The sequence below is a fragment of the Ranitomeya variabilis genome, chromosome 2 (genome assembly GCF_051348905.1).
Source record: "Ranitomeya variabilis isolate aRanVar5 chromosome 2, aRanVar5.hap1, whole genome shotgun sequence".
NCBI lineage: Eukaryota > Metazoa > Chordata > Amphibia > Anura > Dendrobatidae > Ranitomeya > Ranitomeya variabilis.
Window position 1 is genome coordinate 962,492,784 of NC_135233.1, and position 12,692 is coordinate 962,505,475.

Below are 12,692 nucleotides of genomic sequence, written 5' to 3' on the forward strand. Positions count from 1 at the left end.
ATATACATGGATTAGCATATTACATTGTATTAAATGGTAATTAGATTATTAATATGCAAATTCTACTAAAAATCAGAAACAAAAAAGTCATTTATGAAAGTAACGTTTCCCAGAAATGCCCAAATGCTGACTTCACCTATTCACTTGTGCTTATTTATATAAACCAAATTCATTGCTGAAAAAGATTACACATAAAAGAATACAATGAACCATTTTGCTTTAACATGGTATTAGAACAAATAAGAAAAAACTTAAGGTTAGGATTTGTAATATTTATGCCGCACTTCCATAAATCAAAGTGATGTTGTAAAACTATAGGTATATCGATGGCTGGGGCTCTTGAAATTTCCTTTGTATGTTTCTTCAGTAGTAACAATAACAGGATCACAAGTGGCAAGTATGGGTATAAGACATGTTTTGCTCTTGAACATATGTAAGAAATCCTCAAGGGGAGAAATAGAAAGAGGGAGATCTGTATGAAGACAAAAAAAGACCTCTTGTATAGCACAGAACAACGGTGTCCTGCCTAGTCATTATACAAACATTAGCGCATACTCTGGCTTCTGTTTAGTAGAATATTCCAGAAGAGACCAAGATGAAACCTTGGGTCCCAATGGAAATAAATGATTGCATATCTATATATAAATCCTATGGTTTTAATCGGATAAAAGGTTTGTCATTGTGTTACTTGCATTTTCTGGAAATTGTTGAAAAAAGTCTAGATACAATTCCTTAAAGAGGAATTTTTTTTTCCAAAAGTGAGCAAAGAGTAGCAAATGCTATTAAATATGCAGCTATTACTGTACCCCTCACCATTCCAGAATTGATGTCTCAGTGGACCCTGCCAGTACTTCAGTAAAGACGCCTCAACTCTCATTCACTAGACCGCTGCAGCAAATCACTGGCCTCAGCCATGGAATCGGCATATATGGCACATGTATACAGGACGCAAACGAGGGGTCTGATGTGATCACACTTATGATAGGCAAGTTGTCTTTACATGAGGTGATGAATGATGTAACATGGGGATTTGAAGAGCAAGTAATGATTATTTCTTTATTTTATAACATTTCCTGCTTTCCTAAACACATTTGAAAGCATACCAGCAAACAGTTCTGGTGCAATTTATGAGATGAGAACATGATCACTTCCCTCCAGAAACAGTTTGAATCCTTGCCTATGGGCTGTGTGAGAAGGTCACTGGTAAAATACTGGAGGTGAGATGTGTGTAACTCAGGCTTTTAGCCTCAGTGATGTTAACCTGGAAAAATGATCCAGCATACCAAGTGCTGAGAGGGGTTAATCCAGCCATGTTAAGGCCTAGGTTTAGTGAACACCTGAAGAGTGGACAGGAGGCTGCTCACCATATCTCCACCCCAGTGTGTGGTTCAGAAGCTAAATGTGGAGCCTTTGGATCCATTCACTGTTCGGTGTGTCTATAGACGAGAGCTCCAGAGCCTTGCTCCTGATAAAGAGAACTGAACAGTGTGATTTTTTTCCTGAGCGGGCGGATCCTCACAGCCACAGACTGTACCGTATGTTATTTTGTTTTTCCAGAAGGGTCATGTTTATTTACTTAACTTAGCACTGGTTTATGCAGTATGTTTTTAATAAACCAGCTGAAAACTTAACAAAAGTGTTCCTGTGACTACCTCCTGGGGCAGCTGAGTGAGCAGATCTACCAAAGCTGGATAATAGCGCCACTCCAGCCTTTTTGTTTTTATTTTTTATTGCCGTGCTGGAGTGCTAAACTAATTTCCCTGTCCTGATTCACATGCTTACCAGCTCTTCATCTGTTCCCAATGCTGCTCCAGTCCCATGGCACCATTTGTGACCGCACCTTCTAATTGCACAAAGTCAGAGGTAATGATCTCAAGCTCTCAATGTAAGTCTATGGGAGCCTGGTTCTGACGTTGTTCTGGTCTCAGACTTACACTGAGTTGTAAATTCTGCATTGCTCTAGCAAACACTGGAGCAATCCAACAGGTCACACTACTACACTACTGGAGACAGACAGCAGTGGCACTGGGAACAAATGAAGACTATGGCTGGTGAGTATAATGCTACGGGCAGGGACCTTAATTTAGTGGTACCACTCCAGCATGGAAAAAAATTTAAAAAATAGCACTGGAGTGGTACTATAAGTATTGCAGCTTCGTCTGTTCAAGTGTTTGGCCTGAGCTGCAATACCAGTTCCAGCAACATGAACAAGAGTAGCACTGTTTTAGAATGCAGCTATGTTTTTGTAACCCCATATCACACCTTTTAAGAACACAAAAGCAACACACTGATTCCCAAAAAACTGTTTTCTTCGCACATCATAGAACACATGAATTATATAAGTAAATCAGCTGCACCAATAAGGTTACTTACTGGAAAAATATTTTAAATTATAAATGAAAGCTGCATATATAATCATCATATCGTGCACCCTTTGCTGTATTCATGGTAAGGAATGACTGGATGAGTGGTGAATAAGTAATGTTGACCAACTAGGATCCTTTCCACTTAGCTGATGACTAATAATACATTTAGTGTGTGCAGAAATATCCATTTATCAAGGTCCAAACCAGAAGGTTGTAATAAAATATTAATTTAATATGATTTTATTTGATTTTATTATCCAAGTTCAATTTGAACAACTTCCAAGAAAAAAATTAATGTAAAGACCCTCTAAAGCCTTAGTCATTTTATATTAAAATTAATACCTGTCTGTGAACAGAACAATGAGATCTTCTTGGTCAGTAATGGACTCCAGAGCCTCTTTTAAAAGACGGACTTTTTGACCACCGCCTATTGAATTTGCTACGTCTCCTCCTTTCCAGTCCAGACCTGTGCCAAGGACCTAGAAGACAAATTAAGATAAGAAACATATGTATTCTTCATTGTGGTCATTGCAAAGTTATGATTTTATGTATGAGCCAAATCACAATTAAAAACACACCACCAAAAAGTACAAAATGTATTCAAAGAGTGCAAGTTCGCGAAGAATATAGTATTTTCTCAGGCAAAAGCATTCATCAAAAAGTTTGCTATGACTACTTTTCTTAGGCTCAGCTGGATTTACTTTGAGACCATTTAAAACAGAAATCAAACATTTCTCATTTTTAAAGAACATGGACCAATAATTGACATTTTATGATCTTTTAGAACCAAAATTAACTTCATGCACTTATAAGCCACATAATTGTATACATAGTACTTCCAGAAAGTGTTTACCACATGTCCTGTGTATACCATGAAACAGATGCATTAAAATTGAACTAATGGGTCAATAAATGTATTTGTAATCAATGTTTCAACATAGACATGAAAATTACAACTAAAAAACATTCTTTCCTCATGTAAATTATATGAATTGGACAAAACTACTTGTAAACTATTATTATAGGGTTAGTTCCAAGGTAGCCGAATAAGTGTTGTCTCTTGTAATAAAGAGAATCCATCAGCAAGATGTTGTAATATAGAGAAATGGCTGTAATGGTGCTGTAACAGGTGAAATTGATACCTTTGGTGAAGAAAGCAACTTTGTTGCTCTGTAATCAGCATTTGAAGATTTTCGCTAATTAGATATAGGTGCACAGGGTCGGAACTATGAACTGGGTCTGCTCCTCCCTGTCTGTGATTCCCTGCTCTTCCGCCTGCCTCAGGTCTATGAATGACATGGTTTCCTCTCTTTGAAGTCTCATCAATGACCTGTCATTCAAAGACTGCAGCCAGGCGGGGGCCCCCAGGGAATCACAGACAGGGAGGAGAAGACCCCCTGAACAGTCCGGCCCCTGTGCACCAAAACCTTATAAAGCAGAAAACTTCAAATGGTGATTATTGAACAACAACAAAGCGGTTTTCTAGGCCAAAGGTATTATTAATCAGTATTACAACGCCATTAGAGCCATGTCTTTACTTTACAAAATCATCCTGACAGGTCCTCTGTAATGTGAAGGGTGAAATACACCACCAATTTGTGGCATATAGTCAGCATGGTAGACATGCTACAGTTCAGAAATCAGTGACATGAAAACTCGTATCACAGTACCATGATACTAAAATTATCAGCAAACATCACATCTGAAAATGGCCTTCAATATACAGTAATAATTTAACCCCTTAGTGAATGAGCCAATTTTGTGCTTAATGACCAAGTCAATTTTTACAATTCACAGATCCCACTGACTCAGATTAATTTTTCATGACATATTGGACTTCATGTTCATGGTAAAATTTCTTATATATACCGTAACTTGCGTTTATTTCTGAAAAAAAAAAAGAAATTTGGCAAACATTTTGAAAATTTTGCCATTTTCAAACTTTAAATTTTTGTACCCTTAAAATCAGAGAGAGTGTGGTCACACAAAATAGTTAATAGATAACATTTCCCACATGTTAACTTTACATCAGGACAATTTTGGAAACAATTTTTGTTAGTACGTTATAAGGGTTAAAAGTTAACCAGCAATTTCTCATTTTTCCCACAAAATTTACAAAACCATTTTTTTTAGGGACCACCTCACATTTGAAGTGAGTTTGGGAGGTCAATATAACAGAAAATACCCAAAAGTGATGCCATTCTAAAAACTGCACCCCTTAAGGTGCTCAAAACCACATTCAAGAAGTTTATTAACCCTTCAGGTGCTTCACGAGAACTAAAGCAATGTGGAAGGAAAGATGAACATTTTACTTTTTTCACAAAAAATTTACTTTGGAACCATTTTTTTTTATTTTCACAAGGGTTTCAGGACAAAATGGACCACAAAATTTGTTGTGCAATTTCTCCTGCTGTTGGCAGGGCTCAGAAGGGAAAGAGCACCGTTTGACTTTTTGAAAGCAAAATTTGCTGGAATCAATGGCGGCACTCCCCAATCCAAATGCCCCCCTCCCTTCTGAACCCCAGTATGCCGAAACAACATTTAGCACCCACATGTTTGACATTTCTGCAGTGATGAGAGCCTGCCTAATTTACAGAGGCATGTCTCCAGAAGCATGAGATGAGCATAATATACTGGTCACTACAATAGCAGTTTGCAATTTTCGCTCAGCAATATCGACTGCTGCTTGATTGTGGAAAACACCCATGGAGTCAAAATCATCACTACATCTGTAGATAAATTCTCAAAGGGTTATAATTTCCAAAATGAGGGGAATTCTGCTTTTGTAGCACTTAAGGCCTCTTTATATGGAATCCACAAACGATTCTAGGATAATCTGCGTTCCAGGAGGCAAATAGCGCTTTGTCCCTCCAGAGTCTCTCCATATGGCTAAGCAGTACTGTACAGCCACATACGGGGTATTGCCACATTCAGTAGAAATTGTGGGACAACTTTGGGGGCCATTTTTACCCATTTCCCAGTATGAAAATGTAAAACTTGGGGCTAGCACACAATTTTGGTGGTAAGAGTGTAAATTATTTTATCTGCACTGCCCAACGGTATATAAATATGTGACACACCTGTGGTGTCAATTAGAGATGAGCGAATTTGCTCAGGTTCCCTCTTATTTGGCACACTGTAGCACAATACATATCTAAATAATTGTATTGAACAGTTTTTTCTCTCCGTATATTGGGTATCGCTGTATTCAGGAGAAGTTGCACAACAAATTGTATGGAGCAATTTCTCATGTTGCCCTTGTGAAAATGCAAAATTTGGAGCTAAAGATTTATCTGGGAAAAATGTGATTTTTTTTTATTCTCACGGCTCTCCGTTCTGTGAAGCACCTGTGGGTTCAAAGTGCTCAATACACATCTAGATAAGTTCCCTAAGGGGCCTATGTTCCAAAATGGTGTAGTTTCTTGGGAGTTTCTACTGTTTAGTCACATCAGGGGCTCTCCAAACATGACATGGCGTCCACTAATTATGCAAGCAAATTTTACATTCAAAAAGCGAAATGGCGCTCCTTCCCTTCCGAGCCCTGCCGTGTGACCAAACAGTAGATTTCCCCCACATATGGGATATCGGTATGCTCAGGGGAAAATGCGCAACAAATAGTATGGTCCAATTTTTCTTGTTACCCTTAGAAAAGTAAAAAAAAAAGGTTTAAAAGGAATTTTTTTGAAAGAAAAGTAAATGTTTATTATTTCCTTCCACGTTCCAAAAATTCTTGTGAAGCACATGAAGGGTTAATAAACTTCTTGAATGTGGTTTTGAGTACCTTGAGGGGTGCAGTGTTTCAAATGGTGTCACTTTTGGGTATTTTCTTTCATATAGGCCCTCAAACTCACTTCAAATGGGAGGTGGACACTAAAAAAATGGTTTTGCAAAGCTTATTGTAAAAATGAGAAATTGCGGTCAACCTTTAACCCTTATCACTTCCTAACAAAAAAAATATATGTTTCAAAAATTGTGCTGATGTAAAGAAGACATGAGGAAATATTATGTATTAATTATTTTGAGCGATATGACTGATTTAAGGATATAAAAATTAAAAGTTTGAAAATTGCAACATTTTTAAAATGTTCATTTTTTTTCACAAATAAACAAGTCACATCAAAGAAATGTTACCACTAGTGTTGAGCATTCTGATACTGCAAATATCGGGTATCAGCCGATATTCACTGTATCGGAATTCCGATACCGAGTTCCGATATTATTGTGATATCGGAACTCGGAATCGGAAGTTCCTATAAGTTCCCAGGCGTGTGCGGTTCGTATGGTTCCCAGGGTCTGGAGGAGAGGAGACTCTACTTCAGGCCCTGGGATCCATATTCATGTAAAAAATAAAGAATAAAAATAAAAAATATGGACATACTCACCCCTCCGACAGACCCTGGACCTCAGCGGTGCAACCGGCAGCCTCCGTTCCTAAGAATGCAGTGAGTGTAGGACCTTCAATGATGTCGCAGTCACATGAGCGGTCACGCAACCAATCACAAGACCGCGACGTCATCGCAGGTCCTTCACTCACTGCATTCTTAGGAACGTAGGCTGCCGGTTGCACCGCTGAGGTCCAGGGTCCGTCGGAGGGGTGAGTATATCCATATTTTTTATTTTTATTCTTTATTTTTTACATGAATATGGATCCCAGGGCCTGAAGGAGAGTTTCCTCTCCTTCAGACCCTGGGAACCATCCAGGATAGCTTCCGATATTTGTGTCCCATTGACTTGTATTGGTATCGGGTATCGGTATCGGCGATATCCGATATTTTTTGGATATCGGCTGATCCAATCCGATACCGATACTTTTGAATATCGGAAGGTATCGCTCAATACTAGTTACCACTATTATGAAGTACAATATATGTGAGAAGAAAACAATCTCAGAATCAGTTAGATCCATTGAAGAGTTCCTGAGTTATGACCTCATAAAGTCGCAGAGGTCAGAATTGTAAAAACTGGCCTGGTCAGGAAGGTGAAAACAGGCTTCGAGGTGAAGGGGTTAATCTAACAGAATAATAAATGGTCAGATAGAGCAAAAATATATCCACCGAAATACTATTGACCAAGGGATAAAGAACTAAAAATGGTGTATATATATATATATATATATATATATATATATATATATATATATATATATATATATATATATATATATATATATATATATATATATATATATATTATAAAAACGGCATTAGGGCAAACCTCAGTCTCAATGCCTCTGAACAATTTCTTCAAAAATGAACTGAGAAAATGGCAAAATAAATCTGCTGTGTCATCGCAGGAAGCAAAACAGCACTTTCTCTTAATACAGTATATGTACTAATAGCTAAATGTGACCATAGATAAGAGTAGTTGGGCACAAAGTGTAATAGTGCAAGCATCAATCTATTTGGCTTATTCAGATAAAAAACAAAAACACATCATTGACAAGTAAACCAGAGACATCTGGAAAAGTATAGTTAGAAAGATCAAGGTCATGCACTTATAATGCATATAATGACTTTGATATTAAGCTGTTATTACAAAAATGACATGTTCTGACATGGAAAATGTATCCAAGTAAAATGCATGCTGTACCTTCACAGTGTAGCTAAAGTGCTTCGCAGATTGCATAAAGCGATGAAAGCCATCCGTTTCTCGCGTTGCAACAGTTACCACCAATAATTTATCTGAAAGTAAACAAAAAAGCATTTCAATATCAGTACAAAAAAAATATATATATATATATATATACATACAGATCGAAAACAAATATACAAAGCTGCTTTAAAAAAGGACAGGTATACACTATGCAACCGATAAATTAGGCAATTTTAATATTAGATGATAAAGATAAGCTCCTTTTCCTGAAAACGACATTTGACATATTTTGAAACAAAGAACTGCAGAAAGAAAGAAAAAAAAAATAGAAAGAACAGGAGATGGACAGAAACAATAAGTCAAAAAGTCAAAATTTTGAACAAAAGACCTTGTTTTCTTTCTATGATGGATACCAGATATTACCAGATGATATTATGTGTGTATTTGTCTGTTTACCCTTTTTGTGAACCCTTTCCTCAAAAACTAAATTAAATTAGTTTTTTCTTGTGTTTTTTTTTTTTCTTTTAAGAAAACATTAGCCTACGGAGCTCATATTTTTCTATTATCTCACTCTACAAATTTGAAAACAATTGTGAGTTAATCTATACTGAAGTCTAGCATAATTATTTCAATGCCTTACAAAAGACTGAAACAATAAATACTAGCAGTCAGCAGCAGCGCCATTCCAGAGATGTAGGCACTGCTGTCCTCGTGGGTGACATGGTATTGTTGTATCTAGAGACAAGTGGATCTGACAAAATTTAAAATTTGCCAGATTGAGTGGATTTTACTGGGAAATTTGATTTGCAGAGAGGTTATTCTACATGAACCGAATGCACCCTATTGGGTTATCTATAGGCCATAATAAAATGCAAGATTTAAAAAAAAAAAAAAAACACACATATTCACATTACTATTCACTAATAGAGCCCCTGCTGCTGCTCACATATAAAGCTCTGGCAAAATTAAGAGACCACCACATCAAAGCCCTGTCATGGGCAGCTCAATCTCCAGACCTGAACCCCATTGAAATCCTCTGGAATGTAATCAAGAGGATGATGGACAATCATAAGCCATCAAACAAAGAAGAACTGCTTACATTTTTGTACCAGGAGCAGTATGAAAGACTGGTGGAAAGCATGCCAAGACGCATGAAAGCTGTGATTAAAAATCATGGTTATTCCACAAAATATTGATTTCTGGACTATTCCTGAGTTAAAACATTAGTATTGTTGTTTCTAAATGATTATGAACTTGTTTTCTTTGCATTATTTGAGGTTTGAAAGCACTGGGTTTTTATTTAAATTTTGACCATTTCAGACAAAAAATACAAAATTTATTGCTTGGAAATTTGGAGACATTTCAGAAGTTTACTGAATAAATGAAAAATTTACATTTTACTCAAAAATATACCCATAAAGAGAAAAATCAGACAAACTGAACACTTTGCAGTGGTCTCTTAATTTTTGCCAGAGCTGTAGATGGTTGCACTAATACAAATGAAAGAATGGCCAGAGATCTACTCTTAAGTGCTATATAAACACTAGGCCTTGTGTATCAAAGTTCTCAGAGGATAGCTTGACACATGCAGTTTTTGTTTTGTGTTTTTTTGGAAAAAATGATTTTACACAACTCTTTCTAGCCACACATTTATGGATACCCATATGCACACACACGAAATTGGACGCACACACACACTCACGCTTTTTTTTTTATATTAAAAGAGTTGCCCCACTACTTTAGACAATATAACACAAGTTTTCCATTAGTTGTTGTTACAAGTTTTTTTTAAGTTTCCATGGAAAAAGTATTTTAGACCTACAACCACTTGTAAACAAGGCAATGCCATCAGAAAAGGTTGGCCGCAAAATTAACATTTGACTGAACTACTACTTTGTATTTAAATAACCATTTGAAGACTGGAAATGTAGACATTGATCTAAGATGATCATAAACAGACCACCAGTAGTGGTCTTAAGTTTGGAATGCCTCCTGGAACTTGACAGTTCCACATACATTCTTATGAAAGTAGTCAGCATTTTCTTGACCAAATGTAGGATTTTCACAATTGAAGAGTTCACATACTATAAAGAAGACCAGCCCTGCAATGAACATCTGACTTCCTTCTGTAAATAAGCTACATTACAGGAATCAGTGTTGCATTATTAACGCCTTCCATAAGTAGCCAGACAAACTTCTAAAACCTGAAAAATGCTCAAAGAGTATTAATAGTAACAAAAAGCATGTTATAACTGTAATATAAGTTGTCATTTAAATGTATATTTTATTTTATGAATACACTAGTGCATGTGTAATGTCCCACAACTTGGAAATCATACAGTATTATATGATCACTAGATGGTGACCCGATTGTAACGCATCGGGTATTCTAGAATAATTATGTAGTTTATGAAGATTTCAGAATAATGCAATGAATGCACAGTATTCGGCTGGCTGGGCGCGACCAATTAGCGAAGTGTGGTTGAAATCCCGCGCCAATTCACGGCTGGACTGCGTCTGTCGCTGATTGTTCACGGCCGGCCGGGTGCGACTAATTAGTGAAGCCAGGGTCAACTCCTGGTTTTTGAGGGCCCCGGGTAAAAAAAGAGTCTCACAGCCCATGTAGCATGTAACACATCCCATATAGGACAGCCAGGTAGTATATAGCACAGCCACATAGTATATTGCACAGCCACGTAGTATAATGCACAGAAACGTAGTATATAACACAGCTTATGCAGTATATAGCATAGCCAATGCAGTATATAGCACAGCCCACGCAGTATATAACACAGCCACGTAGTATATAACACAGCCACGTAGTATATAGCACAGCCACGTAGTATATAACACAGCCCACGTAGTATATAACACAGCCTACGTAGTATATAACACAGCCCGTTGAAGAAAATAGCAATGTGGGCACCATATCCCTGTTAAAAAATAATTAAAATAAAAAAATAATTATATACTCACCTTCCGGCGGCCCCCGGATCCAGCCCAGGCCTTTAGTGATGCTCCTCGCGACGCTCCGTTCCCAGTAATGCCTTGCAGCAATAACCCATGATGATGTAGCGGTCTCGCGAGACCGCTACGTCATCTGGGGTTATTGCCACAATGCATTCTTGGGACTGGAGCAACACGAGGAGTGGGAAAGGCTGCCGCAGACACCGGAAGGTGAGAATATAATAATTTTTAACATTTTATGTTTTTACTATTGATGCTGCATAGGCAGCATCAATAGTAAAAAGTTGGTCACATTTACAGGGTTAATGGCACCGTTAACTGACTGCGTTACACTGCGTTATGCTGTGGTGTAACAGTCAGTTTAATGGACAGCTAAAATGCTATGTGGGCGCTGACTGAAGGGGAGTATGGAGGGGGCACTGACTGGAAGGGAGTAGGGAGGGGCCAATTCGCGGCCGGACTGTGCCTGTCGCTGATTGGTCGCGGTTGGTTGGGCGCGACCAATCAGCAAAGTGGGATTTCCACGACAGACAAACAGACAGAAGTGGACCTTAGATAAATATATATATATATATATATATATATATATATATATATATATGTTTTGCTGCTGTTACTCTGTTATGTAATCAACTTGCAATTTAGAAGTTTGTCCTGTCTCTCCCCCTGTAGCCCAGCTCTGATGTAAGTAACATCTCCATTCTTCATCAGATAGTGCATGTCAGCCTTGTTGCTAGTTCCTCTCTATGCATCTCTGGTTTAGAATTGTCTTTTTACCTTCTGAAGCTACAGCTACTGTGCATAAAGGAATTCAGGCAGAGAAATATACATCTTCTTGAATCCTCATACATGCCTGTGCAGTCGAGTTAAGCCATGTGATGTTCTTCATGGGAGTACTGGTTCATACAGACATTAATAGAAACCCTGTCTCAAGAGCCCCACAAAAAAAAAAAAATTGAACAATCAATAGTCTGGTGAATGATCATTCGGCCGCTGCAGTCGCACACAGTTGATTTTGGCCCTTAGGCCAGGGTCACACGACTATAGGTCCTCTCATTCAAGAGAAATTGGATCGATTATATTAAAAACACACCGATTACACTCAGATCGAAGCTTGTTCTGAGTGTCAGCATAGCATGATCTGATATTCCAGGATGAGAGAACTGGAACACACTGAGAAGAAGATGTATCCATCATCTCCAGGGAAATCAAACTGCACTCAGATGTCATCCGACAGGTCCCATCAGTGAAAAATAATCCATCATTAGCCCTGCCCCATTGAAGAATATTGGTCCGAGTGCTATTCGATAAAAAAAAATAATAAAAATTACGGATACCACTAATCTAATTAATACGTTCATGAGACTCTGTCCTTACAATCACTCAAGCCAGCCATACTTATTCAACAACAGGCGAGAGACAATCTGTCTGGGAATGGTTTTTTAGAAGAACAGTTTATCATGGGATGTAAAAGTCAGTTGTTTAAAATTCACTCCATAAACAATAATTTTGGCTTGAATCATCTGTTTGGATAAACTTTAGGCATTAAAAGGTGACCATACACAAGTCGACACTGGAAGAACCCACATTGAAAAACAATGCATAATATACCGTTATTTTACGAGAATTATAGGTTCTCATTACTAACCTTTAGGAAGAATCTGTAAATTATAACTAAACATACACTTAAAAGGATTTTCTAAAAGGAGTATACAACATTATCTTGGATTTCAGATTAATCTTTAAATTAGAGAGTATATATAAAAA

At 37.5% G+C, this 12,692-nt stretch overlaps 1 protein-coding gene across 2 annotated transcripts in view; it reads right to left on the bottom strand.

Moving 5' to 3' along the window:
* Positions 1-12,692, bottom strand: part of PLOD2 (procollagen-lysine,2-oxoglutarate 5-dioxygenase 2) — a 229,774-nt gene that overhangs the window by 145,567 nt on the left and 71,515 nt on the right. For both annotated transcript variants that reach the window (XM_077290813.1, XM_077290812.1), the window contains exons 2-3: positions 7,956-8,047; positions 2,709-2,845 (exon numbers count right to left, since the gene is read on the bottom strand). In XM_077290813.1, the coding sequence (XP_077146928.1) occupies positions 2,709-2,845; positions 7,956-8,047 (229 nt within the window). The remainder of the gene's footprint in view (positions 1-2,708; positions 2,846-7,955; positions 8,048-12,692) is intronic.